Source organism: Pongo pygmaeus, chromosome 13 (genome assembly GCF_028885625.2).
Source record: "Pongo pygmaeus isolate AG05252 chromosome 13, NHGRI_mPonPyg2-v2.0_pri, whole genome shotgun sequence".
In the NCBI taxonomy this organism is placed as follows: domain Eukaryota; kingdom Metazoa; phylum Chordata; class Mammalia; order Primates; family Hominidae; genus Pongo; species Pongo pygmaeus.
This window is the reverse complement of record NC_072386.2, coordinates 64,504,088-64,531,635: the sequence shown is the minus strand read 5'-3', so window position 1 is coordinate 64,531,635 and position 27,548 is coordinate 64,504,088. Positions and strand designations below refer to the sequence as shown.

The 27,548-nt window shown below is 41.8% G+C and overlaps 1 protein-coding gene across 1 annotated transcript in view; it reads left to right on the top strand.

The window, feature by feature from the left end:
- Positions 1–5,569: 5,569 nt before the first annotated feature.
- TRPM6 (transient receptor potential cation channel subfamily M member 6) overlaps positions 5,570–27,548 on the top strand; it is a 164,802-nt gene continuing 142,823 nt past the window's right edge. The window contains exon 1 of the mRNA XM_063649604.1: positions 5,570–5,822. Coding sequence (XP_063505674.1) covers positions 5,805–5,822 — 18 coding nt within the window. The 5' untranslated portion in view covers positions 5,570–5,804. The remainder of the gene's footprint in view (positions 5,823–27,548) is intronic.

The window sequence follows — 27,548 nt, the reverse complement described above, 5'->3', positions numbered from 1 at the left end:
TTAGGCATTTATTGTAGTCTTCACAGTCTGGGCTTGTTTGTATTTGTCCTTGGGAAGGCTTTCCAGGTATTCAAAAGGATTTGGGTGTTATAATCTAAGCTGTATTTGCATTAGGGGGCACTCAAAGCCCAGTAATGCTGTGGTTCTTGCAGACTTCTAACAGTACTGCCTTGGTGGTCTCGGATAAGATCTGGAAGAATTCTCTGGATTACCAGGTAGAGACTCCTGTTAGCTTATCTTACTTTCTCCCAAACAAATGGAGTCTCTCTATCTCTGTGCTGAGCTACCTGGAGCTGGGTATGGAGTGATGTAAGCACCCCTGTGGCTACCATCACTGGGACTGCTCTGGGTCAGACCTGAAGCCAGCACAGCACTGGGTCTTGCCCGAGTCCCACTGTAACCACTACCTGGCTACTGCTTATGTTTACTCATGATCCTAGGGCTGTACAATCAGCAGGTGATGAAGCCAGCCAGGGTTGTGTTCTTCCTTTCAGGGAGGTGAATTCCCCCAGGCCTTGGGTGGGTCCAGAGATGCTGACTGGCAGCTAGAGACTAGAGTCGAAAACCTTAGAAGTTTACCTGGTGTTGTGTTCTACTGTGGCTGAGCTGGGCCTCAAACCATGAGACACAGTCCTTCTCATTCTTCCTTCACCTTGCCACAGGCAGAGGAGCTTCATCCCATGGCCACCACCGCCACAGGCCCATGAGGAGTATTGCCAGGTTACTGCTGATGTTCACTTAAGGCCCAAGGTCTCTGAAGTCAGCTTGTGGTGAATGCTGCCAGGCCTGGGATTCATACTTCAGGGCAGTGGGCTCTCCTCTGGTCCAGGGCAGGTCCAGAAATGCTGTCCAAGAGCCAAGGTCTGGAATTAGGGACCCCAAGAGCCTGCCTGGTGCTCTACCCTGCTGTGGCTAGCTGGTGCCTAAGGTGCAAGACAAAGTCTCCTTTACTTTTCCCTCTGCTTTTCTCAAGTAGACGGAGTCTCTCACTGTAGCCACCAGAGCTGGGAATGTGCTGGATCTCACCTGAAGCCAGCACCTCTCAGAGTCTCACCCAAGGTCCACGGCGTACTGCCTAGGAATCACTGCTGGTTACTCAGGACCCAAACACTCTTTAGCCAGCAGGTGATGGTTCCTGCCAGGACTGGGTCCCTCCCTTCAAGGGAGTGGGTTCCTTTCTGGCCCAGGGTGTGTCTGGAAATGTCATCTGGGACCTAGGGCCCGGAATGGGGGCCTCATGACTCTGACCGGTGCCCTGTCTTACTGTGGTTGAGCTGGTATCCAAGGTGCAAGACAAAGCCCTCTTTACCCTTCCTTCTCCTCTCCTCAAGTGGAAGAAGGAGGTCTCTTTTGGCAGGAGCTGTGTTGCCTGGGGCTGGGGGAAGGGTGGCGCAAGCACCCTGTTAGCTGTCCTAGCTTGTGTCTCAGTAGGTAACACGCCCCCCAAGTCCACTTGGTCTGAGCCCAGCTCAGCACTAGGATTTACAGTTCCTGTGGCCTAAACTGCCTTTCAAGAATATTTAGAGCCTCAGAGCACTCCAGTCTGTGGTGTGGCGAGGCTTGCTGGAACTTGAGTTCTGACTGCTGGGATGGATGATTCCTCTCTATCTAGAGCTGCTCTAAATGTTTTCTCAGTGGGCAGGCGTTGGCTGAGTTCAGCCTGATTTTGCTTTCTGCTGTGACAAGGCAGCACTGAGTTCAATGCAAAGCCTCACAACCGCTGCTTTCTCCCTCTCCCAATCACACAGATTTCTCCATGCCAAGTGGCTGCTGTGGATGGGTGGGGAAGGGGTGGCATCCACAATTCAATACTGTCTTTCCTCTTATAGACTGTTGGTGGGAGTGTAAATTAGTTCAACCATTGTGGAAAGCAATGTGGTGGTTCCTCAGAGAGCTAAAAACAGAACAATCACTAAACCCAGCAATCCCATTACTGGGTATATACCCAAAGAAATGTAAATTGTTGTGCCATAAAGACACATGCACACATATGTTCACTCCAGCATTATTCACAATAGCAAAGACATAGAATCAACCTAAATCTCATCAATGGCAGATTGGATTTAAAAAGTGTGGTACATATACACTGGGGAATACTACACAGCCATAAAAAAGAACAAGATCATATATTTTACAAGAAATGGATGGAGCTGGAGGCCATTATCCTTAGCAAATGCAGGAACAGAAAACCAGATACGGCATGTTCTCACTTACAAGCTCACCATGAGCTAAATGATGAGAACACATGGACACAAAGAGGGAAGAACAGACACTAGGGCCTCCTTGAGAGTGGAGGGTGGGATGAGGGAGAGGATCAGAAAAAATAACTATTGGCTATTGTTATGACATGACTTTACCTATAAAACAAACCTGCACTGTACCCCTGAACCTAAAATATAAGTTAAAAATAAAAAGGACTCTCTTTCCTACCTCTTCAGTGCCTCTTCCAGTAATATGAAGTTAAAACCAGTTACTGTGAGTGCTCACCTGATTTTTGGTTCTTAGAAAGGTGCTTTTTTTGTGTGTACATAGTTGTTGAATTTGGTTTTCCTGCAAAGGGGATGTTCGGGGCCATCTATTCCACCTTCTTGCTCCACCTCTTCCCAGTTTCATTTTTGATTGTTCATCTTCCTCTTATAAACTTGAGCTACTTGTAGACTGGACAATGTCTTATTCATCTTTGTTTTCCTGGTGCCCAGCATGATGCCTGACAAACAGTCTATGTTCAGGAAATATTTGTTGACCTGAATCAAACCACACTAGACTACTAATGAATATTTTAAAATTTAATTTTCACAGCTACCCTGGGCGTAGGCATGTTTGTGCCCAGAATAGTTTTATTTTTATTTATTTATTTTTTGAGATATGGTCTTACTCTGTTGCCCAGTCTGGAGTGCAGTGGTGCCATCATAGCTCACTGCAGCCCCGACCTCCTGGGCTCAAGCAATCCTCTCACTTCAGCCATCCAAGTAGCTGGGACCACAAGTGTAAGCCACCATGCCTGGCTAATTTTTGTATTTTTTTTGTAGAGATGGGGTTTTGCCATGTTGACCAGGCTGGTCTCAAAATCATGAGTTCAAGTGATTCTCCTGCCTCGGCCTCCCTAAATGCTGGGATTACAGGCATGAGCCACCATGCCCAGACAAGAAGTTTTATATACAAGTTTGACAATTGATTAAAGTGCTTGTGAAAGATACAGATTCCTGGGCCCCACCCTAGAAATCCTGATACAAGAGATCTGGGTAGGGTGGTTGGAGCCTGGGAATCTGCACTTTTGACAAATGCCTCAGATGTTTCTGATACAGCTTGGGAACCAAAGGCAGCTTGTAAACTAGTACATCCAATGCTTTAAGCACTTCGAATTGCCCTTGTATTTCAGCCTCTAAATGCCTTGAAGCTTGATCTGAAAAGAATATATGATCATCCTAAGATGTAGATTTACCAAAGATGGTAAACTAGAAGATGGTAGACTTCTTAAGAATCTTGGGTTCCAAATGGCTACTCTTCTCGGTGGGTCTGAAGATTTCTGAGAACTCTCTGACCCGGTCACTGTAAGAGACCTAACAAAGAAATTGTATGGAAGACAGAGATCGAGAAGGATTTAATTGCCTTAGAAGAGCTTTCAGAACCTGTTAACTGTTTACAGATTAACTCTTTAAAGGAGATGGGTTAAGGAGAGGAAAGGAGATTAAATGTGTTTATAGAAGAACAACAAATGCCTAGCACTTAGGGAGGCTGAAGTGGGTGGATTGCTTGAGTTCAAAAGTTCGAGACCAGCCTGGGCAACATGGTGAAACTCCGTATCTACAAAAATTACAAAAATTAGCCAGGTGTAGTGGCTTGCACATGTAGTCCCAGCTACTTTCGGGGGCTGAGGCTGGAGGATTGCTTGAGCCCAGGAGGCGGAGGTTGCAGTGAGCCGACATAGTGCCACTGCACTCCAGCTTGGGTGACAGAGCGAGACCCTGGCTCAACAACAACAGCAACAACAACAAAAAGAAAAACAACAAAATGCCAATACACATATGAAAGATTACAATTTTCCAATAAACAAAGAAATGCTCATTAAAACCACATTGAGAAATGAGGGAAAAAAAACCCTGTAAACTGTCTGCAAATGTGAATTCACCAGGCAAAAATTCATAGTAAACTAAATGAGTAGGTGTCCCTAATTTTAAGTCGGTTGTCAGGGATGAATGACTAGCATTGTTAATTACACTTGTAATAATGTGAACATCATTTTGCCTTTGTGCTTTGTGCCACCTCTGCCAACACACTGGGATCCACCCCAAATCACTGACCACAACCTTAATCAAGACTGCCTAGGCCGGGCATGGTGGCTCATGCCTGTAATCCTAGGACTCTGGAAGGCTGAGGCACGAAGATCGCTTGAGTCCAGGAGTTTGAGACCAGCCTGGGCAACATAGTGAGACCCCATTTCTAAAATAAATAAATAAATAAATAAATAAATAAACGAATAAAATTAGCCAGGCACTGTGGTGTGTGCCTGTAGTCCCAGCTACTCTCTGGAGCCTGAAGTGGAAGGATCACTTGAGCCTGGGAGGTCAAGGATGCAGTGAGCCATGATCCTGCCACTGCACTCCAGCCTGGGCAACAGAGCAAGACTCCATCTCTAAAAAAAGAAGAAAGAAAGAAAGAAAGAAAGAAATAAAAAAGACGCCTATCCAGAGGAATCCACCAGAACAAAACAAAACAAACAAAAAAATAAAAAAAATCAGAAATAACAAAACATTTGTATTGTATGTTACACATGAAGCACATTAAGTGATTTCCTTTGTTCATTGTAACCTTGTGAGGGAACTGGATTTTTGTCCCTATTATTCCCATTGCATAGATAAATAAACTGAGGCTTGACATGCCCAATAAGTCACAGGTAGTAAAAGCTGTGCGTTAGCTTAAATCTCTGATGTCCTCACGCCCCACACTGACTCAACAATAACAATACATTACTACACAGGATGTCTGTGATGACAGTGGCCATCCCATTTGATCCTTATTATTCTTCTTTTATCGAAGGAACGTGGGAGTCACCTTCTTTTCTAGGCAGTTAGGTAACTGAAGCCGAAAGGTATTGTGACAAATCCACTGGGCTGTAAAAGGCAGCGTGTGGAGGTGGAGCCCAGAGTTTCTGCCTCCACAGTTAAAAGCTCAGACAGGGCTTTGGGAGCAGGGCCTGCAAATCAAAGATGAAAGAACAACCTGTCTTGGAGCGCTTGCAGGTAAGCTCAGGCTGCTCGACTGCTCGACTTCAGGCGATTCGCTAGATCTGCGCCCCCGGCCTTAGATAGAAGTGGGTGGGGCCAGGGACACTACAGCTAACGAGGATTTAGAATAGCTAGGATTTACGAAATACCGGCTTTCAAGTTCTCTGGTCTCCACCCAAAGATGATTATCCTATCTAAGGTAGTGTACGCTACAGGGCAGGTCCCGCAGCCCCCGTTTCAAGAGCTGGGATGCGGCCATAGCGGAGGTGGTGTCAGAGCGGAAACCTAGCGGGGTCGGGGGTTCAGCTTGGGGCGGTGGGAAACACCCCGGGAGAGGAGGCAGCTCTGTGGTTCCGCTCCGGGCCGGAGGGAGAGGAGTTCGGAGGTGGCTTGAGCTGAGAACCCGGAGGAGAGAAGGCGCATTTTGAGCTGCCACGGGCACGGATCTCAGACCAGGACGCTGACGACCCGGGGGTCGCGGCTTTCCGAGGCGCCTGGAGAAGTGCCCAGACCGCCGTCCCTCCGCGCCCCTGCGCGTCCCCGTGCGCCCAGTGCGCCCCGTGCCGGAGTCCCGGAGCGATGACAGCGCCGGTTACGGTAAACGCCCGCCCCGCTGCAGTCCGCTTCCTTCCCCAACGCGGCGCCGCCCGGACTTGCAACCTCAGGAGTCCCCGCTGGCTCCTCTCCACCGCTGGCATGTGGCGCAACAGGAAGTTCTGGGGGGCTTGGAGAGGGAGGGTGCTCCTGGCTGTTGGGAGAGCGCTGGAGACGCTTGGGAGAGTAGTGGAGACCCTGGTAATTCCTTGGTCTTGCCTATTTTGTCTGGACTTTCTCATACTGTGTATGAAAAATAAGTATCATTGAGCACATTGTATTTCAGGAATAGTCCAGGCAGCTTAGCAAACGTTAGCTCATTTCAGCCTGCTCTGATAAGAACATATGCTCTGGAGCCAGGTAGTCTGAATTAGCATCCCAGCTGCATCACTACCTGTGATCTTGGGCGATTTAACATCTGTTCTTCGGCTTTCTCATCTGGAAAATGCGATAATACGATTTGTAGTTTCAAGATGAAATGAAATGTTACATGCCATTTGCACTTAGAATAATGCCTGACGTATTTAGCAGGTTGTAAGAGTTTGGGATTCTTAACTATTTCATCCTGGCAGTAATCCTATAAAGTCCAAGTATCCTTTCTCTCCCATCCCCACCGGTTTACAGGTGAGGAAAATGAAACCAAAGGAGAAAAGCAGATTTGAGATTTGAACTCAGGTCAGTGCTTTAAGACACTGAGAACATAGAAAAAAAAAGAGAGAAAAAAAGACACTGAGAACATGGATGTTCTAGTCATACACATCATTGTGATTATTTCTTCTAGGGAGAAATGATCACCTTTAATTGTTAAAGTGGGAAACGAGTTATTCAATTTATTTCCCCCTGTATACAGATTTTGATGTTTCACTGTCATCTGCTTTGGGTTCTTACAGGACTGATAAAGCGTTAGCTATTTTGGCCAGACTGGAATCTGGGCTTGACTTTAAGAATCTGTTTGTTTCTTATGTTTCCCACCAGGAGTGGTAACCACCTAGGGTAGGAGTTAGCATGAGTTTTGTTTTTTGGGCCAAAACTGGAGACTAGTACCCTTTGGTAGTGTTAAACTTGTCTTGATAGACAGGGCATGAATAGCATTTGAGATTATTATACCAGAGGTGAAGGGAAAGAATCGTGCAATATGTTGCAATTTGTCACAATTTTTGGTCTTATCTTGCCTATTTACAATTCTCTATCATAGCTAATTTTTTGGATAGGACATCTATGCCAAAACTATCAAGCATTTGGTAAATACTGTGCCTGAAATATGGCTTCTCTCTTTTTCCTTCTTTTTCAAATTTCTCACTTTTTATTTTATTTTATTTTTTTGAGACAGGGTCTCGCTGTGTTGCCCAGACTGGTCTTCAACTCCTGGGCTCAAGCAATCCTCTTTGGCCTCCCAAAGTGCCAAGATTACAGGCCTGAGCCACCGTGCCTGGCCTCACTGTGTTTTAAATCATGAGTTTTCAGTATAAACAGCCCAAATAATCTGAGTGATTTTCATTATACTTCTGGTAGAATCATACCATGCTGGAACTAAAAGTGACCATCCTACCTGTAACTCAGTTATTTCTTTGTGACACATCGGAAGTCTACATGGCAACTATTTTCTGTAAAATCCATCACTGTTAGGTAAGATATTATGATGTGAGTCTCAATAGTGCCTTTTTTTCTTTACTTCTTAGTTTTATTGAAGTTTTACGTTCTCATTGTTCAGAATCAATTAATTCCATAGGGTTAATATCTAAAAACAGTAGAACCCTCCATCATTTCCTGCTTTTTAAGAGAAGTAATCATGTTCATCTCTTTTAACTAGTTACTATTTGTCTGTATCTCTAGATATTCCTTATAATTGCTCCTTCTTGGTTTTTGAGGTTTAGTCATCATGCATTGGCTTTCCTGCAAGAAATGTGTGGATTTAACTCTTTTCTGCTTTCCTGCCACTACCACTTATGTGCATCCTACCTGTTCCTTCCATAGATCCTCTGAATATAGTTATTTCATAATTTTTGCTTAGGTCAATATTTAGTTAGGTCAACATTATTATGCCTCCCTACATGCTATTAAGAGCTTTCTTCCTTGTTTTTTTCCAGAGTTGTCTCTCTGTGTTTGCAAAGTTTTCACCAATTTAACCACAAGTTCTTTGCCAGTTGTCTAAATCTTCCCTCAAGATGTCCAATGCAACAGCCATTTGAATCAATTTTATTTCTAGCACAGCTTTCTTACCTGCTTTGCCAGTCCAGACTGGTTGCTCTTGATGTTTGATGCACAGCTATTACCTTGGGCTCTCTCTTCACCATCATTTGGGGACTGATTCACTTTGCATCTCTGTTATGCTGGCCCCTGTTTCCTATATCCCACACCTCAGTCTTTTTTGATTTCTTCTATCATTTTGATGGAGCACATTCTCCAATAGCTTTCTAAGAAAAGGTACATGTAAGGTAAACAGAATTGAATATGTTTTTTTCCTTGATTGTGTATCACAGAAAATAATTGTCCAGATGTTTTTCCCTTAAAAACTTTGTCACTAACAATATAAAAATAATTTCTTGTTGTAAATAACTCAAATACTACAAATAGAAATCCAAATAGAAAGTTCCCTTTCTACCCCTCAATTACTTCACCTCTGACCCAGAGGTAATCAAACTGTTGATTTGGAGCATATTATTTAGATGTGCTTTTATATACGTATGTATGTATGTATGTATTTATTTTTGAGACGGAGTCTCGCTGTGTCTCCCAGGCTGGAGTGCAGTGGCACGATCTCAGCTCACTGCAAGCTTCGCCTCCCGGGTTCACACCATTCTCCTGCCTCAGCCTCCTGAGTAGCTGGGACTATAGGCACCCGCCATCACGCCCGGCTCATTTTTTGTATTTTTAGTAGAGACGGAGTTTCACCATGTTATGCAGGATGGTCTTGATTTCCTGACCTTGTGATCTGCCCACCTCGGCCTCCCAGAGTGCTGGGATTACAGGTGTGAGTCACCACGCCTGGCCATACATATGTATTTATTATTTTGATTTGTGCATTTATTTATTTATTTACTTTATTTTTTGAGATGGAGTTTTGCTCTTGTTGCCCAGGCTGGAGTGCAATGGCACAATCTTGGCTCACCACAACCTCTGCCTCCCAGGTTCAAGCGATTCTCCTGCCTCAGCCTCCCGAGTAGCTGGGATTACAGGCATGTGCCACCATGCCCAGCTAATTTTGTACTTTTAGTAGAGACAGGGTTTCTCCATATTGGTCAGGATGGTCTCGAACTCCCGACCTCAGGTGATCCACCCGCCTCGGCCTTCCAGAGTGCTGGGATTACAGGCATGAGCCACTGCACCTGATCTATTTATTTTAATTTAATTTTATTTTATTGAGATGGAATCTTACTATGTTGCCCATGCTAGTCTTGAACTCCTGAGCTCAAAGGATCCTCTTACCTCAACCTCTCAAGTATCTGGGATTACAGGCACATGACACCGTGCCTGGCTTTGCATGTGTTTTTAAATAAATTGAATCATATTGTATATATTGATCTGTAACTTGTTTCACTTAACAGTAGTTCCTGAAGATTTTTCCGTGTCAATACACATTAATGCCTTCTTGAATAATATGTTCAGATGAACTGGAGTGATCAAGATCATAGGTATAGCATTTTCTCTTCACGATCAGTCACAAATATTGACTGAGTGTTATGTGCCAAACTGTGTTCCAGAATCTGGGAATATACAGTGAACAAAACTTTTGTTTTTGAGATAGAAAGGGATAGTGAGATGCTTCTTGATGAAACAGCTCAGTTTCAGCTTTAATTTGGTTTTCCTTTCCTAGAGTGCAAATATACAATCACATCTCTTTTTCTCTTGGTATAAAATCACAATCATTAAAAATTGAGCTAAATACCTGTTGTGCCACCAGACCAACAGAACAATACCACTGATATAGAAATAGATTTTCTGGATGGATAAACAAAATATGGCATATATACACAAGGGAATATTATTCAGCCTTAAAATGGAGGGAAATTCTGACACATGCTACAACATGGATGAACCTTGAGGACGTAATGCTAAGTAAAATAAACCAGTCACAAAAAGATAAATACTGTGTGATTCCACTTATGAGGCATCTATAGAAATCAAATTCATACAAACAAAAAATGGAATTATGGTTGGCAGGGCTAGGGGAGGGGAAATGTTTAGTTGTTTAATGGGTATAGAGTTTCAGTTTTTCGAGATGAAAAAGTTCTGGAGATTGGCCGCACAACAATGTGAATATATTTAGCAAAACTGAGCTACACACTTATAAATGGTTAGGATGGTAAATTTTACATTATATATTTTACCACAATTAAAACAAAAACGGAAAAAGAGATTCTCACACAGACTCCTTTGTAGTGGGCTTTGTCTTATACTTTCAATAGGTGGTTGAATCTGCTTTCAGCTGGATGAATACTCATTAGTGGGATTACAGGATTGAATGGTAATTACATTTTTAGTTTTTGGGGGAACCTCCATTACTGTTTTCCATAACGGCTGTACTAAATTACATTCCTATCAACAGTGTACGAGGGTCTCCTTTCTCTGCATTCTTGCCAGTATTTGTTAATTTTTGTCCTTTTTATGATAACCATTTTAACTGGAGCGAGATGATATCTCATTGTGGTTCTGATTTGCATTTTACTGATGATTAGTGATGTTGAGCATATTTTCATATGCATGTTGGCTGTTTGTATGTATTCGTTTGAGAAACGTTGATTCATGTCCTTTGCCCACTCTTCAGTGGGCTTATTTGTTTTGTGTTTACTGCTGAGTTGTTTGAGTTCTTTTAATATTCTGGATATTAGTCCCCTGTCAAATAAATAGTTTGCAAATATTTTCTCCAACTCAACAGATTGTCGCTTCATTTTGTTGATTGTTTCCTTCACTGTGCAGAAACTTTTTAGTTTAACATGGTCTCATTTGTGTATTTTTGTTTCTCTTTTTTCTTTTTAACCAACCAAGAAGCACTGAATCAGTTGTGTACTTTTGTTTTTGTTGTCTGTGCTTATGAGGTCTTAGCTGCAAAATCTTTGCTTAGATCAATGTCCTGAAGTGTTTCCGTTATATTTTCTTCTAGTATCTTTATAGTTGAAGTCTTGCATTTAAGTCTTTAATGCATCTTGAGTTGATTTTTGTATATGGTGAGAGATAGGAGTTCAGTTTCATTCTTCTGCATATAAATATCCAGTTTTCCCAGCATGATTTATTGAAGAGGGTGTCCTGTAACCAATGTATGTTCTTGACGCCTTTGTCAAAATTCAGTTAGCTGTAAAAATGTGGAATTGCTTTTGTGTTCTCTATTTTGTTAAATGGTCTATGTGTCTTTTTATACCAATAGCATGCTGTTTTGGTTACTATAGCTATAAGAATACTTTTGTACAGTTTCCAAAGTTCCTCTTATTATTGATTTCTAGTTTTACTTTATCTTGTGGTCTGAGAAGATACATGATATGATTTTGATTTTTAAAAATTAGTTGAGATGTGTTTTGTGTTTTACCATGTAGTCTATTCTGGAGAATGTCCCACATGCTGATAAAAATGTGTATTCTGGAACTGTTGGATGAGATGTTCTGTCAATATTTATTAGGGTCCATTTGGTCTAAAGTACAATTTAAATATTATTTTAATTTTCTGTTTAGATAATCTGTCTAATGCTGAGAGTGGGGTGTTGAAGTCCCCAACCGTTACTGTGTTGGAGTCTATTTGTCCTGTTTGATTGAATAATATTTGCTTTATATATTGGGGTGCATGCTTTGTTAGGTGCATATATGTTTAGAATTGTTATACTTTCTTGCTGAATTGATTGCCTTATATAATTATATTATATAATTACATTTTTTGTCTCTTTTAACTTTTTTTTTACTTAAAGTTTGTTTCATCTGATAGAACTATAGTTATTTATGCTTGCATTTGGTTTCTGTTTGCATGGAATATCTTTTTCCATTCCTTTACTTTCAGTCTATACCTGTCTTTATAGGTGAGATGAGTTTCTTACAGGTAGCATATAGTTGGGTCTTTTTTTTTTAATTAAAAAAATTTTTTTATAGAGATGGGGTCTTGCTATGTTGACCAGGCTGGTCTTGAACTCCTGGCCTCAAGTGATCCTCCCATTTGGGCCTCCCAAAGTTCTAGGATTACAGGTGAAAGCTACCACGCCCGGCCAGGGTCATTGTTTTTTTCCAATCCATTCAGCCAATCTATATGTTTTAAGTGGAAAATTTAATCCATTTACTTTCACAGTTATTATTGATCTGGGAGCACTTATTCTTGCCATTTTATCAATTGGTGTCTGGTTGTTTTGTATATCCTTGGTTCTTTTCTTTCTCTCTTATTGTTTATCACTGTGGTTTGGTGGTATTCTGTAGTGGTAACATTTAAGCACTTTTACTGCCTTATTTGTGTGTTTGCCCTATTAGTGGGTTTTATACTTTTGTGTATTTTCATGATGGTAGATATTGTCTTTTTGCTTCTATATGCAGGACTTGCTTAAACATTTCTTATAGGGCTGGTTTAGTGGTGATGAATTTCTTCAGCTTTTGCTTATCTGGGAAAGACTTCACTTCTCATTTATTTATGAAGGATAACATTGCTAGGAATAGTATCCTTGGATGGCAGTGCTTTTTTTTTTGGTATTTTGAATATATCATTGCATTCTCTCCTGGCTTGTAAAGTTTCTGTTGAGAAATTTGCTGTTAGTCTGATGGAGGTTCCTGTATAAATCACTGGACATTTTTCTTTTGCTGTTTTTAGAATTTAGAATTCTTTCAGTTTGACTATAATGTGCTCTGGAAAAGATCTTTTTGAATTGTATCTTTTTGGCAATCTCTGAGCTTCCTGTTTCCGGATGTCTACATCTCTTGCTAGACCTGGGAAGTTTTCAGTTATTATTTCATTAAATAGGTTTTCTGTTCCTTTTGTTTTCTCTTCACCTTCCAGAGCACCAAAATTTTGAATATTTGGCTTCTTTATGGTGCCTTATATGTCACGTAGACTTTATTCTTTTAAATTATTTTTTCTTTATTTTTGTCTGTGTCAGGAAAAATCCTCATTTCTCCTCTACTTTTACACCACAACAATCAGCACAGAGGACTTCTGTGACAAATATGTGTGTGGGAGTTTTCCCCACACATCAAGCAGCGGATGCCAGGTAGGTGTCTTCCAATTCAGTTCTGACACAATCTACCTGAAGATAGTGCCAGATCACACAAGTTGGGGACTCATTCCCTAAGACTACACCTGCCTCCTTCAGATGGAACTTCTAACTGACTGGCTTCAAGTTGGGGTTCCCATGACCTCCTCTTTGGATTTCATTAATTTGCTGGGGCGGCTCACAGAACTTAGGGAAACACATTTGCTGGTTAATTATAAAGGGTACTACAAAGGATATAGATGAAGAGATGCACAGGGCTAGGTATGGGGGAAGGGGTGCACAGCTTCCATGCCTCCCTGGGCATATCACCCTTCAGGAACCTCTATGTGTTCAGCTATCCAGGAACTCACCAGACCTTGTCCTCTTGGGTTTTTATGGAAGCTTCATGATGTCAGAATTTCTTCTTCCAGGGTATAGGGTGGGACCCTCTCTGGGAAGGGACTTAAGGCTCACAATCAGAAAGGAGCAGAAAGATTAGAATCCTGCATTGGGCCAGGTATAAGAAAGGCAGGAGACAAATTCTGCTTCCTCAGACCTTCCACTGAGGCCTAACACACCCGACATTATAACAAAAGACTCAAAGAAAGGATATGGGAGTTATTAACAAGGAACCATGGGTAAAAACCTATATATATCCATGGTTCCTTTATATATATAAAGTGGTTCCTTGTTATATATATGTATATAAATCATATATATATAAATCATATACATATATATGTATTTAAATCATTACACCACATTGACTGGGTTATTTCATCACACTTGTTTTCAAGTTCTCAAATTCTTTCTGCTTGATGAGTCTATTGTTGAAGCTTTCTAATATATTTTGTATTTCTTTCAGAGAATTCTTTAATTCTAGAATTTGTTTTGTTTCTTTTTTAATGATATTTATGTCTTTGGTCAATTTTTCATTTGTATCCTGAATTTTCTGATTTCTTTGTATTGTATTTCCAAGTTCTCTTGTATCTCACTGAGCTTTTTAAATAAAACTTTTTTAAAATTAAAAAGAATTTTTTTTTGAGATGAGGTTTCACTCTGTTGCCAAAGCTGGATTCCAGTGGTACAATCATAGCTCAATGGCAGATTGAACTCCTGAACTCCTGAGGTTGAGTGGTCCTCCTGCATCAGCTTCTCAAGTAACTAAGATTGTAGGAATGAGCCACCACACCTGGCTGAGCTTCTTTAATGTCATTAGTTTGAATTCTTTTTCCTGGGTTTTATGAATTTCTTCATTGAAATCTATTGCTGGAGAATTATTATGTTCCTTTGGAGGTATCATATTTCCTTGCTTTTTCATGTTTCTTGTGTCCTTACATTGATATCTGTGCATCTGGCATAACCATTGCTTCTTCCAATCTTTTGAATTTGCTTGCACAGGGGAGGATTGTATTCTGAAGACGTTTGTGTGGTGGTGTTTAGGTAGGGCACTTTGGCTTTGATTCTGGGTGTGTGCAGTAGAATAGTCTCGGTATGATTTCTTCAGCTATAAACAGTGTCAGTAGTGTCTGAGATTTGCTCAGTGGCTTCGGGTGTGATTGTTAGTGGAGGCTTTGGTGAGGTTTTGCTGGGGATGGGGACATAAGATGGGCCAGTCCTTGGGCCCTAGTGGTGATAGCAGTGAGCTGAATGTGCCAGTCCTTGGGCCCCTGGATGGCATATGCTGACACTGGTGTTAGTAGGGCCAGGTGAGCTGATTCTTGGGCCTGCAGGTGACTTTCTTGGGTGCTGTCAGTGGCAGTGGTGGGAAGGGCAGGCAGGTGTGTCCTTGAGCCCCTGGACAGTGGGTGTGGTGTGAATGATAACAGTAGCAGTGGTGAGACAATCCTCTGGTTCCCAAGTGATCCATGCTGGTGTTGAAATTGGCTGTGATGCATTAGGTGGGTCAGTCCCCAGGCCTGCAGGTGGTGTGCGTGTGGGTGCCAGCTGTGGTGGTGGTGGCAGGTTGGGTGAGCCCATTCTCAGGTTTCTGGGAGGAGTGCTCAGGTGTCAACTGTGGTGGGTGGGGCAGGTGATCCCTAGGCCCCTGGATGGTGTGCTCCAGCACTGGGTGGGATGGAGTTGGACAGGGTGGGCTTCTCCTCAGGCCCCTCATGGTGCATGTAGCCACTGGCTGTGGTAGGAGGAGTGAGGTGATCCCCAGGCCCCTGGTGGAATGCCTGAGTTGGAGTGGCAGCAGCTGCATTGTGGCCCTGCTGCTGGGGAGGGCAGAGTTGTTTCAACGGCAGAAGCTGTAAACAGGCAGCAGGGGAAAGCTAGCTTGGCTCCAGCTGGTGGCTTTAAATGAGGCTGCCTTTCCTCAGGGCACTTTTAAATGTGTGGTGACCCCAATATGGAGCATGGTGGGGTCAGTGCCAATGGCTCATGGTTTGGCCCTGTAGGCAGCAGCAAACAGTGGAGGTGGGCTGTGGGCAGGGGACATCAATGGGACTCCAGGGATATGGAGATGTGGGGCTGTTGGGTCCCAGGACAGGGTGCAGTCTGGTGGGGGCTGGGCTCTAAAAATGGCACCTTGCTGTTGCTGCTTAGAATTCATAGTGTGCGTGGGACTCAATGTGAGCTCTCTCCCTGGAGCAATGCCATCACATGGTCTCCAGGCAGCTCCCTGTTAGTCTCAGGGCCCACTGGAGTCCAGGTTCTTTTTTCCTGTGGCTGCATTGTATATTATTTGTCCATTAATCAGTTGATGGATATTTGTGTTGTTTCTACTTTTTGACAATTATGAATAATGCTGGTATGAACATTTGTATACAAGTTTTTGTATAGACATATGTTTTCATTTCTTTTGGGGCGATACCTAGGAGTGGAATTTCTGGGTCATATGATGACTCTTGTGTTTGGCCTTTTGAGGAACTGCCAGAATTTGTTTCAAAGCAACTGTATCATTTTACATAATCACCAGCAATCCATGATAATTCCAGTTTCTCCCTATTTTTCATATTGTCTGACTTTTTGATTATAGCCATCCTAGCAGGTATGAAGACTGCATGGTTTTGCATTTCCCTTATGACCAATGATTTTGAGCATCTTTTCATGGGTTTATTTGACATTTGTTCTTTGGAGAACTATTTAGATCCTTTGTGTGGCACTTATTTTTGATCCAGTGCTTCAGATTTTCTTCTGGAAAATGTGCACATCCACGCAAAAGTTAGTATACAGTTTCTAAGGGTTCATGACCCTCCCAGTATCTGTAAGGGCCTGAGGCTTCTCACAGAGAACATGCTATGTGGCGGATGTTTTTCAGGGCATTTTATATGCTTAGTCTCACCCATAATTATTATGTACCAGATTTGTGTGATGATCAGATATTCAGGAAAGTGACTGGCTAACCCTAAAACACTATAGTGCTTCAGGGATTGGTATTAGCACAAGTGTTGTGGGTAAGCGATAGTAAAATGAAGTTGCTAAGGGAATGAACTCAAGTCAGACTGCCTGTATATGAATCCTAGTGTCACTTTTATGAGCTGTTGTGTTCCTTAGGGAAATTACTCAACCTCTCTAAGATTCAGTACCCTCTTTCATAAAATGAGTTTAATAACTGCACCCAGGTACTCTTGAGCAATTTAAGTGAGTTAATAAACAAAATGTTTTGCATTGTCCAGGTGGGCACACAGAAAGTGCTGAATAAATTGTTACCCTGGCTGGATGCAGTGGTTCACGCCTGTAATCCCAGCACTTGGGAGGCTGAGGTGGGTGGATCACGTGAGGTCAGGAGTTTGAGACCAGCCTGACCAACATGATGAAACCCCGTCTCTACTAAAAATATAAAATTTGACCAGGCATGGTGGCGCATGCCTGTAATTGCAACTACTTGGGAAGCTGAGGCAGGAGAATTGCTTGAACCTGAAAGGCGGAGGTTGCAGTGAGCTGTGATCATGCCATTGCATTCCAGCCTGGGCGACAAGAGCGAAAATCCATCTCCAAAAATAAGTAAATAAACAAATTGTTAGCCTGCAGTTAATATTACATGACAGACCAGGTTGACCTTTGAATATGAAAACATTTTTCTTTTCTTGGGGGATGTAGATATCTTCTATTGATCTTTAAAAGGGCCAAGAAGTTTCTGCAAATTGAATCTTGTAATCTTCTCAGGAAAGAGAATTATCTTCTTAGATAAGCTTAAGTTTACAGGGTACTTTACAGATCCTTGGCCTGTTTAAGTTAATGCTTTCTAACCTTTGTCACCACTGTTAGTGTCTGCTTTAGAGGGATTTTAAAACAAAAGAAAACATATTTTAGCCTTTGTCCTTGTCTGGCCCAGAGAAACAACCTTCCAAATAGGCAGTTTTTGCTCTTTCACCCCAAGGTCAAGCACGTAGAGAGAATGGGGTCCAAAGTCTTCAAATTTTAAAATCTTTCTAAAATTAACTATCATTTTTAGGACAGCCTTAAGAAAGGCAAACTACGAGGGAATAATGAATTGACATAAGGCTTTATAGACTGCATCTTTATTATTATTATTATTATTATTGTTATTAAATTTTTTGAGATGGAGTCAAGCTCTGTCGCCCAGGCTGGAGTGCAGTGGCACGATCTTGGCTCACTGTAACCTCCACTTCCCAGTTTTGAGCAATTCTCCTGCCTCAGCCTCCTAAGTAGTTGTAACTATAGGTGTGTGCCACTACGTCTGGCTAATTTTTGTATTTTTAGTAGAGACAAGGTTTTACCATGTTGGCCAGGCTGGTCTCGAACTCCTGACCTCAGGTGATCCACCCACCTTGGTCTGCCAAACTGCTGGGATTATAGGCATGAATTACCACACCCAGCCCTCCTTCAAGTTTAATGGAAGGGAAAAATTGCTGTAAGGTGCAGGCCAACATCTCTGAATTCCAGTGTCTTATCAGTTTTGTTCTCTGACCTGCAGATGATGATGGTGGTTTTAAAAATTATTTACTTATTTGGTGGCCTGGGTTTGCAACTGGAAGAGGCTAAGATAAAATATTCCTTCTTATAATAAAATTACAGGCCAGGCATGGTGGTTTATGCCTGTAATCCCAGCATTTTGGGAGGCTGAGGTGGGCAGATCACCTGAGGTCAGGAGTTTGAGACCAGCCTGGCCAACATGGCGAAACTTGTCTCTACTAAAAGTAGCAAAAAAAAAAAAAAAAAAAAAAAAAAAAAAATTAGCTGGGCACGGTGGTGCATGCCTGTAATCCCAGCTACTCTGGAGGCTGAGGCAGGAGAATCACTTGAACTCGGGAGGTGGAGGTTGCAGTGAGCTAAGATTGCACCACTACACTCCGGGCCTGGGTGACACAGCGAGACACTGTCTCAAAAAAAAAAAAAAAAAAAAAAAAATTACAAAATGTTATGAGCATATGAGTGACACATTCTTAAAAAAAAAGAAAAAGAAAAATTGCTTTGCTTTTGTTTAATCCCTCTTTTATGATTGCCTTTTTGGGTCATTTCAAAGTCTCTTTCTATGGATAAAATATATTTCTTCTCATCTTACAATATCAGAAGAAATTAAATACCGAAGAAGCATCTTCAGCATCAAAACCCAGTGAAAATAGAAACCTGTTCTGGAGTTGCGGTCCTCATTGACTTAAAGAAAGGCATTATATGGGTAACTGTGCTCTCCTTTCCTTCCTGAATTGCACTGAAAGTACAGGCACTCTCTAACCAACAACACTGGAACTTTTAATATCATGTGTTCCAGCAAGAAAGAGAAGTTGGGAAATTTCAGCCTAGCAAATGATAGTGTCCTATCTGCCAACCTCTGTTAACTCATAAGATTTTTGATATCCCACTGACAGACTTCTGAGTCTCAATTTCCTGGACAACTTTAATTCTTGTGTTTTTTTTTTTAAAGACAGATTCTCACTCTGTCGCCCAGGAGTGCAGTGGTACAATCTCGGCTAATGGCAATCTCTGCCTCCTGGGTTCAAGTGATTCTCCTCCGTCAGCCTTCTGAGTAGCTGGAATTACAGGCATGTACCACCATGACCAGCTAATTTTTGTATTTTTAGTAGAGACAGGGTTTCGCCATGTTGTCCAGGCTGGTCTTGAACTCCTGACCTCAGGTGATCTGCCTGCCTCAGCCTCCCAATGTGCTAGGATTACAGTTGTGAGCCACCATGCCCAGCCTGGACTGCCCTAATTCTATTAAAACATTTTTTCCTCCTAAAAATTTTAGGGGAATCAGTTATTTTGAATGTGAGGGTCTTTTTTTTTTTCTGAATAAAAAACTTGTCTGTACCCTACCCTAAATCTTTAAGTTACAATAAAAGTCTCAAAGATTTTTAAGATCTTTTAAATTAAAAGATTTTTTCTGTAAAAAAGTTAAAAATTCTAAATGTTAAGATAAAAAATCTTTATAATTTAAGATGAGTCCCTCAAAGATTAAAATAAGAATCTTAAGGTAAATGATTTAGGGGAGGGGATAGTCTTAATTGATAATTGTTGGAAATGTCTTAGAAAAGAGTCTCCTGAAATTGCATCCTATGGAAACAAGTCTGTAATATCCTCAGAGAAAATCCTTGATCAAATATATTTTGGGAAACAGACAGTGTTTCCCTTCTGGACAATCATAATTCTCGTATGTGCTTATACAGCCACGAAACATTTTCCTTTCCAATTTTAGTATATGTGCTGCCCAGGAGAGCACATTTTCTTTTTCTTCCATGAAATACAGTATCTTCTTCAGGCTGTACTTCAGACAGTTCCCTGTCTTTGGCGACATAGAGTACAGTGGGTCTAACTAGGTCATGACAGTACAGTGCAGGGGATAAGCACAGAAGGCTCAGGCTCAGAGAGCATGGGGAAGGAGGTCCTGATTCAGACTTGAGAGTTTCCAGAAGTTTTCTAGGAGGCATGATGTCTAAGTTGGTGGAGAAAGGAAGGGAGTGGAGAGTATTCTAGGTGGAGAGAACAGTGTGTAGAGAATACCTGTAGGTGAATTCAGACAATTCAAAGTTGCTCAGTATATTTAGAATGTAGAGATGGAGGCAGGGAGGAGCAAGAGATCAGGTAGGAGCTGGAGCACCCAAGATGTGGCAGGCAGTGCTCTGTAAAGCGTGTGAAGGACTTTACAACTTTATCTTGAGGATAATGACGAGCCCTTGGAAGGTTTTATGTGATAATGACTTGTTCACTTTATTTATTTTAAAAGATTATAAGCTTTATTATAGAGAATGGATTGAAGAGAAAATTCGAGGTAGAAAGGCCTGGGAGGCAATGTAGGCAAAAGTTTATGGTGACTTTAACTAGGGCAGTGGCAATATAGATGCAGAGAGGTAGGCAGATACAAGAGATGTTTAAGAGATAGAATCAGGTCCCGCGCATTGGCTCACGCCTGTAATTCCAGCACTTTGAGGGGCTGAGGCTGGCGGATCACTTGAGCTCAGGAGTTTGAAATCAGCCTGGCCAACACAGGGAAACCCTGTCTCTACAAAACATGTACATGCGTGCGCGCATGCACACACACACACACACAAAATTTGCCGGGCGTGGTGGTGTGCACCTGTGGTCCCAGCTACTTGGGAGGATAAGGCAGGAGAATTGCTTGAGCACTGCGAGGAGGAGGTTGCAGTAAGCCAAGATTGTGCCACTGCACTCCAGCTTGGGCACAGGAATGAGAAACCCTGTCTCAAAAAGAGCTCACAGGCATGGCAGCTCATGCCTGCAACCCCAGCTACTTGGGAGGCTGCAGTGGGAGGATTGCTTGAGGCCAGGGGTTTGAGACCAGCCTGGCCAACAAAGCAAGATCCCATCTCAGTGTATTCCTTAATGCTTAAAAACTTCTACTGTTGGCTGAGTGTGGTGGCTCATGCCTGTAATTCCAGCACTTTGGGAGGACAAGGCAGGATGATTGCTTGAGGCCAGGAGTTCAAGGCTACCCTGGGCAACATAACAAGACCCTGTCACTATTTTTAAAAAGTTGCAGCCAGGCATGGTGGCTGACACCTGTAATCCTAGCACTTTAGGAGGCCAGGGCAGGTGGATCACTTGAGGTCAGGAGTTTGAGACCAGCCTGGCCAACATAGTGAAACTCTGTCTCTACTAAAAATACAAAAATTAGCTGGGCGTGGTGGCGCACACCAGTAATCCCAGCTACTCAAGAGGCTGAGGCAGGAGAATTGCTGGAACCCAGGAGGCGGAGGTTGCAGTGAGCCAAGATTGTGCCACTTCACTCCAGTCTGGGCAAAAGAGCGAAACTCTGTCTCAAAAAAAAAAAAAAAAAAAGTTACTACTGAGTTGGGTATGGTTGCACATGCCTGTAATCCCAGATACTCGGGAGGTGAGGGTGGGAGGACTGCTTGAGCCCAGGAGTTCAAGGCCAACCTGGGCAATATAGTGAGACCCCCTCTAAAAAAAAAAGTTGCTCGTAAGTCATCTATTGTGCTTATAAATTGGTACCTCTCTATGGAGGGGAATGTGGAAATCTGAGTTGACTTAGAAATTTTACTTGCAGGTGTATATTCTGAAGATATACATGAACATGAAAGCTATGCTGTATATATGTTGTGTAAGATGAAAAATAACATATATATACGACCAGGTGCTTAGCTAAGTCAATTATGGGACTTCCATATTAGGGAATACTGGTCAGCCTCATAAAATGAAGCAATTCTATATATAAGGTTATTACATATCATTATTAATCAGGAAAAAAAACAAGGTGCAGAACAGCATGTATAATTTGCCTGTATCTATGTAAGAATTTTTTGGGGGATGTACCTGTAAACACATTGACTATCTTTAGAGGAATGCACAACAAACTGTAATAGAGGTTAACTTTTAAGAGGGAAACTGGATGGCTGGGGAACAGGGGTGGGAGGGAAATTTAACTTTTCCCTGTATCACCTGATGTACTTCCTGGATTTTATACCATTTGCAATATTATCTATTAGAAAAAAATTGCCAGGAGCTGGTTTAGCATATCCCATGGATGATATAGTGAGGACTTAGATAAGAACTAAGTGCAGCTTTGTCACAGTTATAACATTGTAACTATCTGTTTTGGTTGTTTTTTGCTATGTGGCAATTTAGGCACACGGTTATAGAGGGTTTACTTGAAGCTACTGTAATTATTATTATTTTTTAAAAATAGAAGTGGAATGCCTATTTCTTTTCTTTTCTTTTCTTTTTTTTTTTTTTTGAGACGGAGTATCTCTCTGTCACCTAGGCTAGAGTGCCGTGGCACGATCTGCAACCTCCCAAATTCAAACCTCCTGAATTCAAGCAAGTCTCCTGCCTTAGCCTCTTGAGTAGCTGGGATTACAGGCACACACCACCACACCTGGCTAATTTTTGTATTTTTAGTAGAGATGGGGTTTCACCGTGTTGGCCAGGCTTGTCTTGAGCTCCTGACCTCAGGTGATCCACCCACCTTGGCCTCCCAAAGTGCTGGGATTACAGGTGTGAGCCACTGCGCCCAGCCCGTGGAGTGCCTATTTCTAAGTGCAGCTAAAGGAATGTTCATGAAACTTTATAGCTGGACAGCTGGAAATTAACAATTCCTGGGGTCACTCACCCAGGGAGAACAAGATTTCTCTAGTTTGCTGGTAGAGATTACCTACAGGCTACAGAAGAAAACAGTGTTATCTTGTTTTTCCTCCCTTTCTTTTTTCCTTTCATTATAGCTTGACATGATTTATTGAATGCCCATGATCCCCAGTTACATTTACTCTTATCCTTTATCCCAAACTCCTATTCCCTTAGTGTAGATGTCTGCAGACCCACGTGTTCAAAGGTACATGTTTTTAGGTTATTAGCTTATTAGGGAAATTCCTGCAATGTTGTGTTTCAGGAATATTATATTCCCCATGGGGCATCCAATGGGATACTATAGGTGTTCCCTAGGTATTTAATTGAATTCATTATTTTTTTCAACTATTTTAAATTTAGCAGATACTTTGCTGAGAGAGGATTTCATATGCTTTGTGATCCGTAGAACCTACTTTGGGAAATGTCCTATACTGTGCTGCTATACTGTAAAGTGCGGGTAATAAAAAGGGGGTCTGTGAATGCACATGGGTGTTTCCTACTGTCCTTTCTCCCTGGGTAAGAGGGGCAAAAATAAGTGCTGAAGTTTGCAACCTCCAGAGCTAAACAGGCTATCAGTTTCTATAGAACATGGATAATAAGGTATTGGGCAAATTTACCAAGAAGGAAAATTTGTCATTCTTTCTGATATCTATCAGAGATATAAGATTACTTCAAGGCAGAGCCTTCCTCTTCAGCTGTCCATACCATTTCCTTCCTTCCTTCCCTCTCCACCCCTCTCCAAGATCTCTACAGTCATTTCCATTCTCTCATTGCATCTTCACTCTCTCTCTTTTTGTTGACTTCTCCTTTAGTCTACAAAGTCCTGTTTTCTCAACATAAAATAAACTGTGCCTATAAAACATCATGTAAAAGATCTCCGGCACTAGCATTAGAACCTGCTCCTCCTCGGTGAAGAGGGAATAAATAGTACTGTGATGAGCCACAGAACTGTGAATATTGCTTTAGCTAAAGCACCTAAGACATTTAGCCCACCCAGCCTTTGGCAGATATGACAAACTACTTTAGTGTTGGCTTTTGCTTTATATCGTCCATTTATGACTGTTTTTTTTTTTTGAGATGGAGTCTCACTCTGTCGCCCAGGCTGGAGTGCAGTGGTGTGATCTCGGCTCACTGCAACTTCTGCCTCCCGGGTTCAAGCAATTCTCCTGCCTCAGCCTCCCGAGTAGCTGGGACTACAGGTGCCCGCCACCATGCCCGGCTAATTTTTTTGTATTTTTAGTAGAGTCGGGGTTTCACCGTGTTAGCCAGGATGGTCTCCATCTCCCGATCTCGTGATCTGCCTGCCTCGGCCTCCCAAAGTGCTGGGATTACAGGCCGGCCCTGACTGTTGTTTTTAGTATTGCTTCTCCCAAGAGAATCTTACACTAACTACCTATCTCCTCTGTTTTACAACCTTTTTCCTGAATCTCTTGAAATTGGTTTGTTCATCATGGACAAAATTGCCATTCTTCTTATCTTCTTTTTAGTATTAAATATGTCTTATCAGTTTTTCTTTGAAATTTTCTACTTTGGTAATGATGCAAACATTTTACTAAAGTGAGAAACTTTCTCCCTTCCCTAATTCAGGTATCAAACCACCATCCTGGCTAGTAAGTCTCTATTCTCTATCCCCCAAACTCTTTCTTCTGCATCCTTGTTTAGATGTTTCTGAAAGTTCTTGACTCTTTGATCTTCTCTATTATCTGTCCTTCAGTGACCTCATGGCTTTTATCATCACCTTAAAGTGAACCCCTTCTAAATTTTCCTCTAGGCTGAAATCTGCGTTTCTAACGACCACGGACACCCTCGTCACCTTTTAAAACCTTTGTTGTCTTTCAAGAACTTTCATAAATTCCATGTCTTCCATGAAAACATCTCAAGGATCTATAGGCAGAAGGAATTTCTCGTTCACCAGTGTCCTGTTGCCTACGTTTGTGACATTTATGACCTACTTCCTTACTTAGTATCCATTTGTTAACATAAGTGCTTCTCATTTGCTGGTGGCATTTGGGACACTTTTATTTTATTTTATTTTATTTTATTTTATTTTATTTTTTGAGATGGAATCTTGCTGTGTCGACCAGGCTGGAGTGCAGTGGCATAATCTCGGCTCACTGCAACCTCTGCCTCCTGGGTTCAAATGATTCTCCTGCCTCAGCCTCCCGAGTAGCTGGGATTACAGGCGTGCACCACCACGCCCAGCTAATTTTTGGGTTTAGTAGAAATGGGGTTTCATCGTGTTGGCCAGGCTGGTCTCAAACTCCTGACCTCAGGTGATCCACCTGCCTCGGCCTCCCTAAGTATTGGGTTTACAGGCGTGAGCCACCACTCCCGGCGGGACACTTTTTTATTTTATTTATTTTAATTAGAATAACATGAGGTGTCAAAGTTGTTTTTTTTTTTTTTTTTTTTTTTTTTTTTTTGGCGGAGTCTCGCTCTGTCAGGCTGGAGTACAGGGACGCAATCTCAGCCCACTGCAACCTCTGTCTCCTGGGTTCAAGTGATTCTCCTGCCTCAGCCTCCTGAGTAGCTGGGATTACAGGCCTGTGCCACCATGCCCAGCTGATTTTTTTTGTTTTTAATAGAGTTGGGGTTTCGCCATGTTGGCCAGGCTGGTCTGGAACTCCTGACCTCACGTGACCCTGCACATCGGCCTCCCAAAGTGCTGGGATTACAGGCGTGAGCCACTGCATCTGGCCGTCAACGTATTTTTTTTTTTTAAATGAATGAATAAACCTATTATTCTTAGAGGTATCAATTTTTCTTTTCATTTGTTTCTTCCTTTCGAGATTTCAATGTTTTAAAAGAGGTGGATAAACTGATAGGATGTATCCTGCCTATGGATTGTAAAGGGCTGGTTCCACACTTCACAAGCTTCCCAAGGTCACTGAATTTAATGACATCTTCCAGAAGGTGGGTACGGTAGGCATTAAAGTTGGCTGTAAGTTTAGAAATTGAATGCATTCCAAACTACCCTTGAAAAGTCCCTTTCATTGAGCATAAAATACAGTACATGAAGATTTTATCTTGTGTTGGAACTTTCTTCAGTTGAGTACCAGATTAAACAGGGGATCTTGAAGTACTAGAATCTACTCATTAAGATGAGGTATGCAGACTAAGATATGCATGTGGGAACTGAGACCATCTGGGGAATGGTATATTCTTGCTCTCACAGACTCCACTCTAGTGTCTACACACAGTCACTTGTGTGCAGTAGTTTTCTGTATGTTGTCCAAGGACTCCTAGAGGTCTCTAAGACCTTTTCAGAGGGTCCTCAGAGTCAAAATTATTTTCACAATGGTACTAAGATGCTATTTGCCCTTTTGACATATTCTCTCATGAGTGTACAGTGGAGTTTTCCCAAGGGTACATGACGAATACACAATGATCTAAAAAGGCCATTAAAATACTCTCCCTTTTCAACTACATGTCTCTGTGAGGCAGATTTTCTTTGTATACTTCAAGCAAAACCACTTATTGCAAAGGATTGAGTGCAGAAGCAAACATGAGAATCTAGCCATCTTTAGCCAGACATGAAAGAGATTTGCAAAAACATAAGACAGTGCTCTGTTTATGAACTTTTTTGGAAAATTTTTGTGTTAGCATGTAATAGGTTAAAATGAACTAATGAGTAAATATTTTTAAATGTCTCAGTTTTAATTTCATATGTGGTAAATATTGGTAGACATAATTTAAATAAGCAAAATATTTTTTGGAGTACTTGGTAGTTTTTATGATTATGAAAGGATCCTAAGCTCAAGAAGTTTCAGAACTGCTGCTTTTGGATATAAGATACTCCTGAGGCTGGGCCTGATGGCTCACGCCTGTAATCCCTGCACTTTGGGAGACTGAGGTGGGTGTATCACCTGAGGTCAGGAGTTCAAGACCAGCCTGGCCAACATGGTGAAACCCTGTCTCTACTGAAAATACAAAATTAGCCGGGTGTGGTGGGGCATGCCTATAATCCCAGCTACTCAAGAGGCTGAGGCAGAAGAATCGCTTGAATCTGGGAGGTGGAGGTTGCAGTGAGCCGATATCACGCCATTGCACTCTAGCCTGGGCAACAAGAATGAAACTCTGTCTCAAAAAAAAACCCAAACAAACAAACAAACAAACAAACAAAAAATCAAACCTACTGATTGTGGAATGACAGTGAAACTGCCCACACTATTAAAATTGTTTCTCTCTCTGTCTTATTTTTCACCTTCTAACCTTCTCTCATTCTTTTAGCAAAGCTTTTGAATTTGTCTAAGTTACACATGCGGTATGAGTGTACACCAAATTTTAAGGAGCAAAATCCAGTTGTGTTTTCTTTCTGCTGTGCTATACTGAAAAAAATAAGACAAATAATCTCCATTGTCTATATAAACCTTACTATGAATGTCATAAATAAAATTTAACCTGTAACTTCTTTTTAAAAATGTTTCTATTTTTTACATTATTGGAAGTAGACACAGGGTCTTGATATGTTGCCCAGGCTGGCCTTGATCTCCTGGGCTCAATGATTCTCAAGCCATGGTCTCTCAAAGTGCTGGGATTCTAGGCATGAGCCATCATGCCTGGCCAAACATGTAACTTCTAATAAAGGCTTTATTGTCTGAGAGGTTGGTAAGTTTCCTAAAAGTCAATTATTTAACAGTATATTTTCCCCAGTCATGGTGGTACATATCTGTAGTCCCAGATTCTCAGGGGGCTGAGGCAGGAGTATCACTTGATCCTAGGAGTTCGAGGCCACAGTGTGCTGTGATCACGCCTGTGAATAGCCACTGCACTTCAGCCTGGGCAACATAGCAAGACTCTGTATTAAAACAAAAATAAAAGCATAGTTTCATGAGCCACTCCAAAAAAGACTTTTTTTTAGGTCATGTAGTTCATTTGCATGTAGTACTAGTAAAGTTTTGGATAATTTAACAAGATATTTGGAGCATAAATGAAGACCATCTGTGTACATAGATAACAAATTTGTGAGCATTTTGGAGCTTGGAAATTGGAGAGAATTGAGTGCATGTAGGTGGAAAATCTAACCAGATTAGAGTGGTTGTACTACAAATAGGCCCAGCATTTGG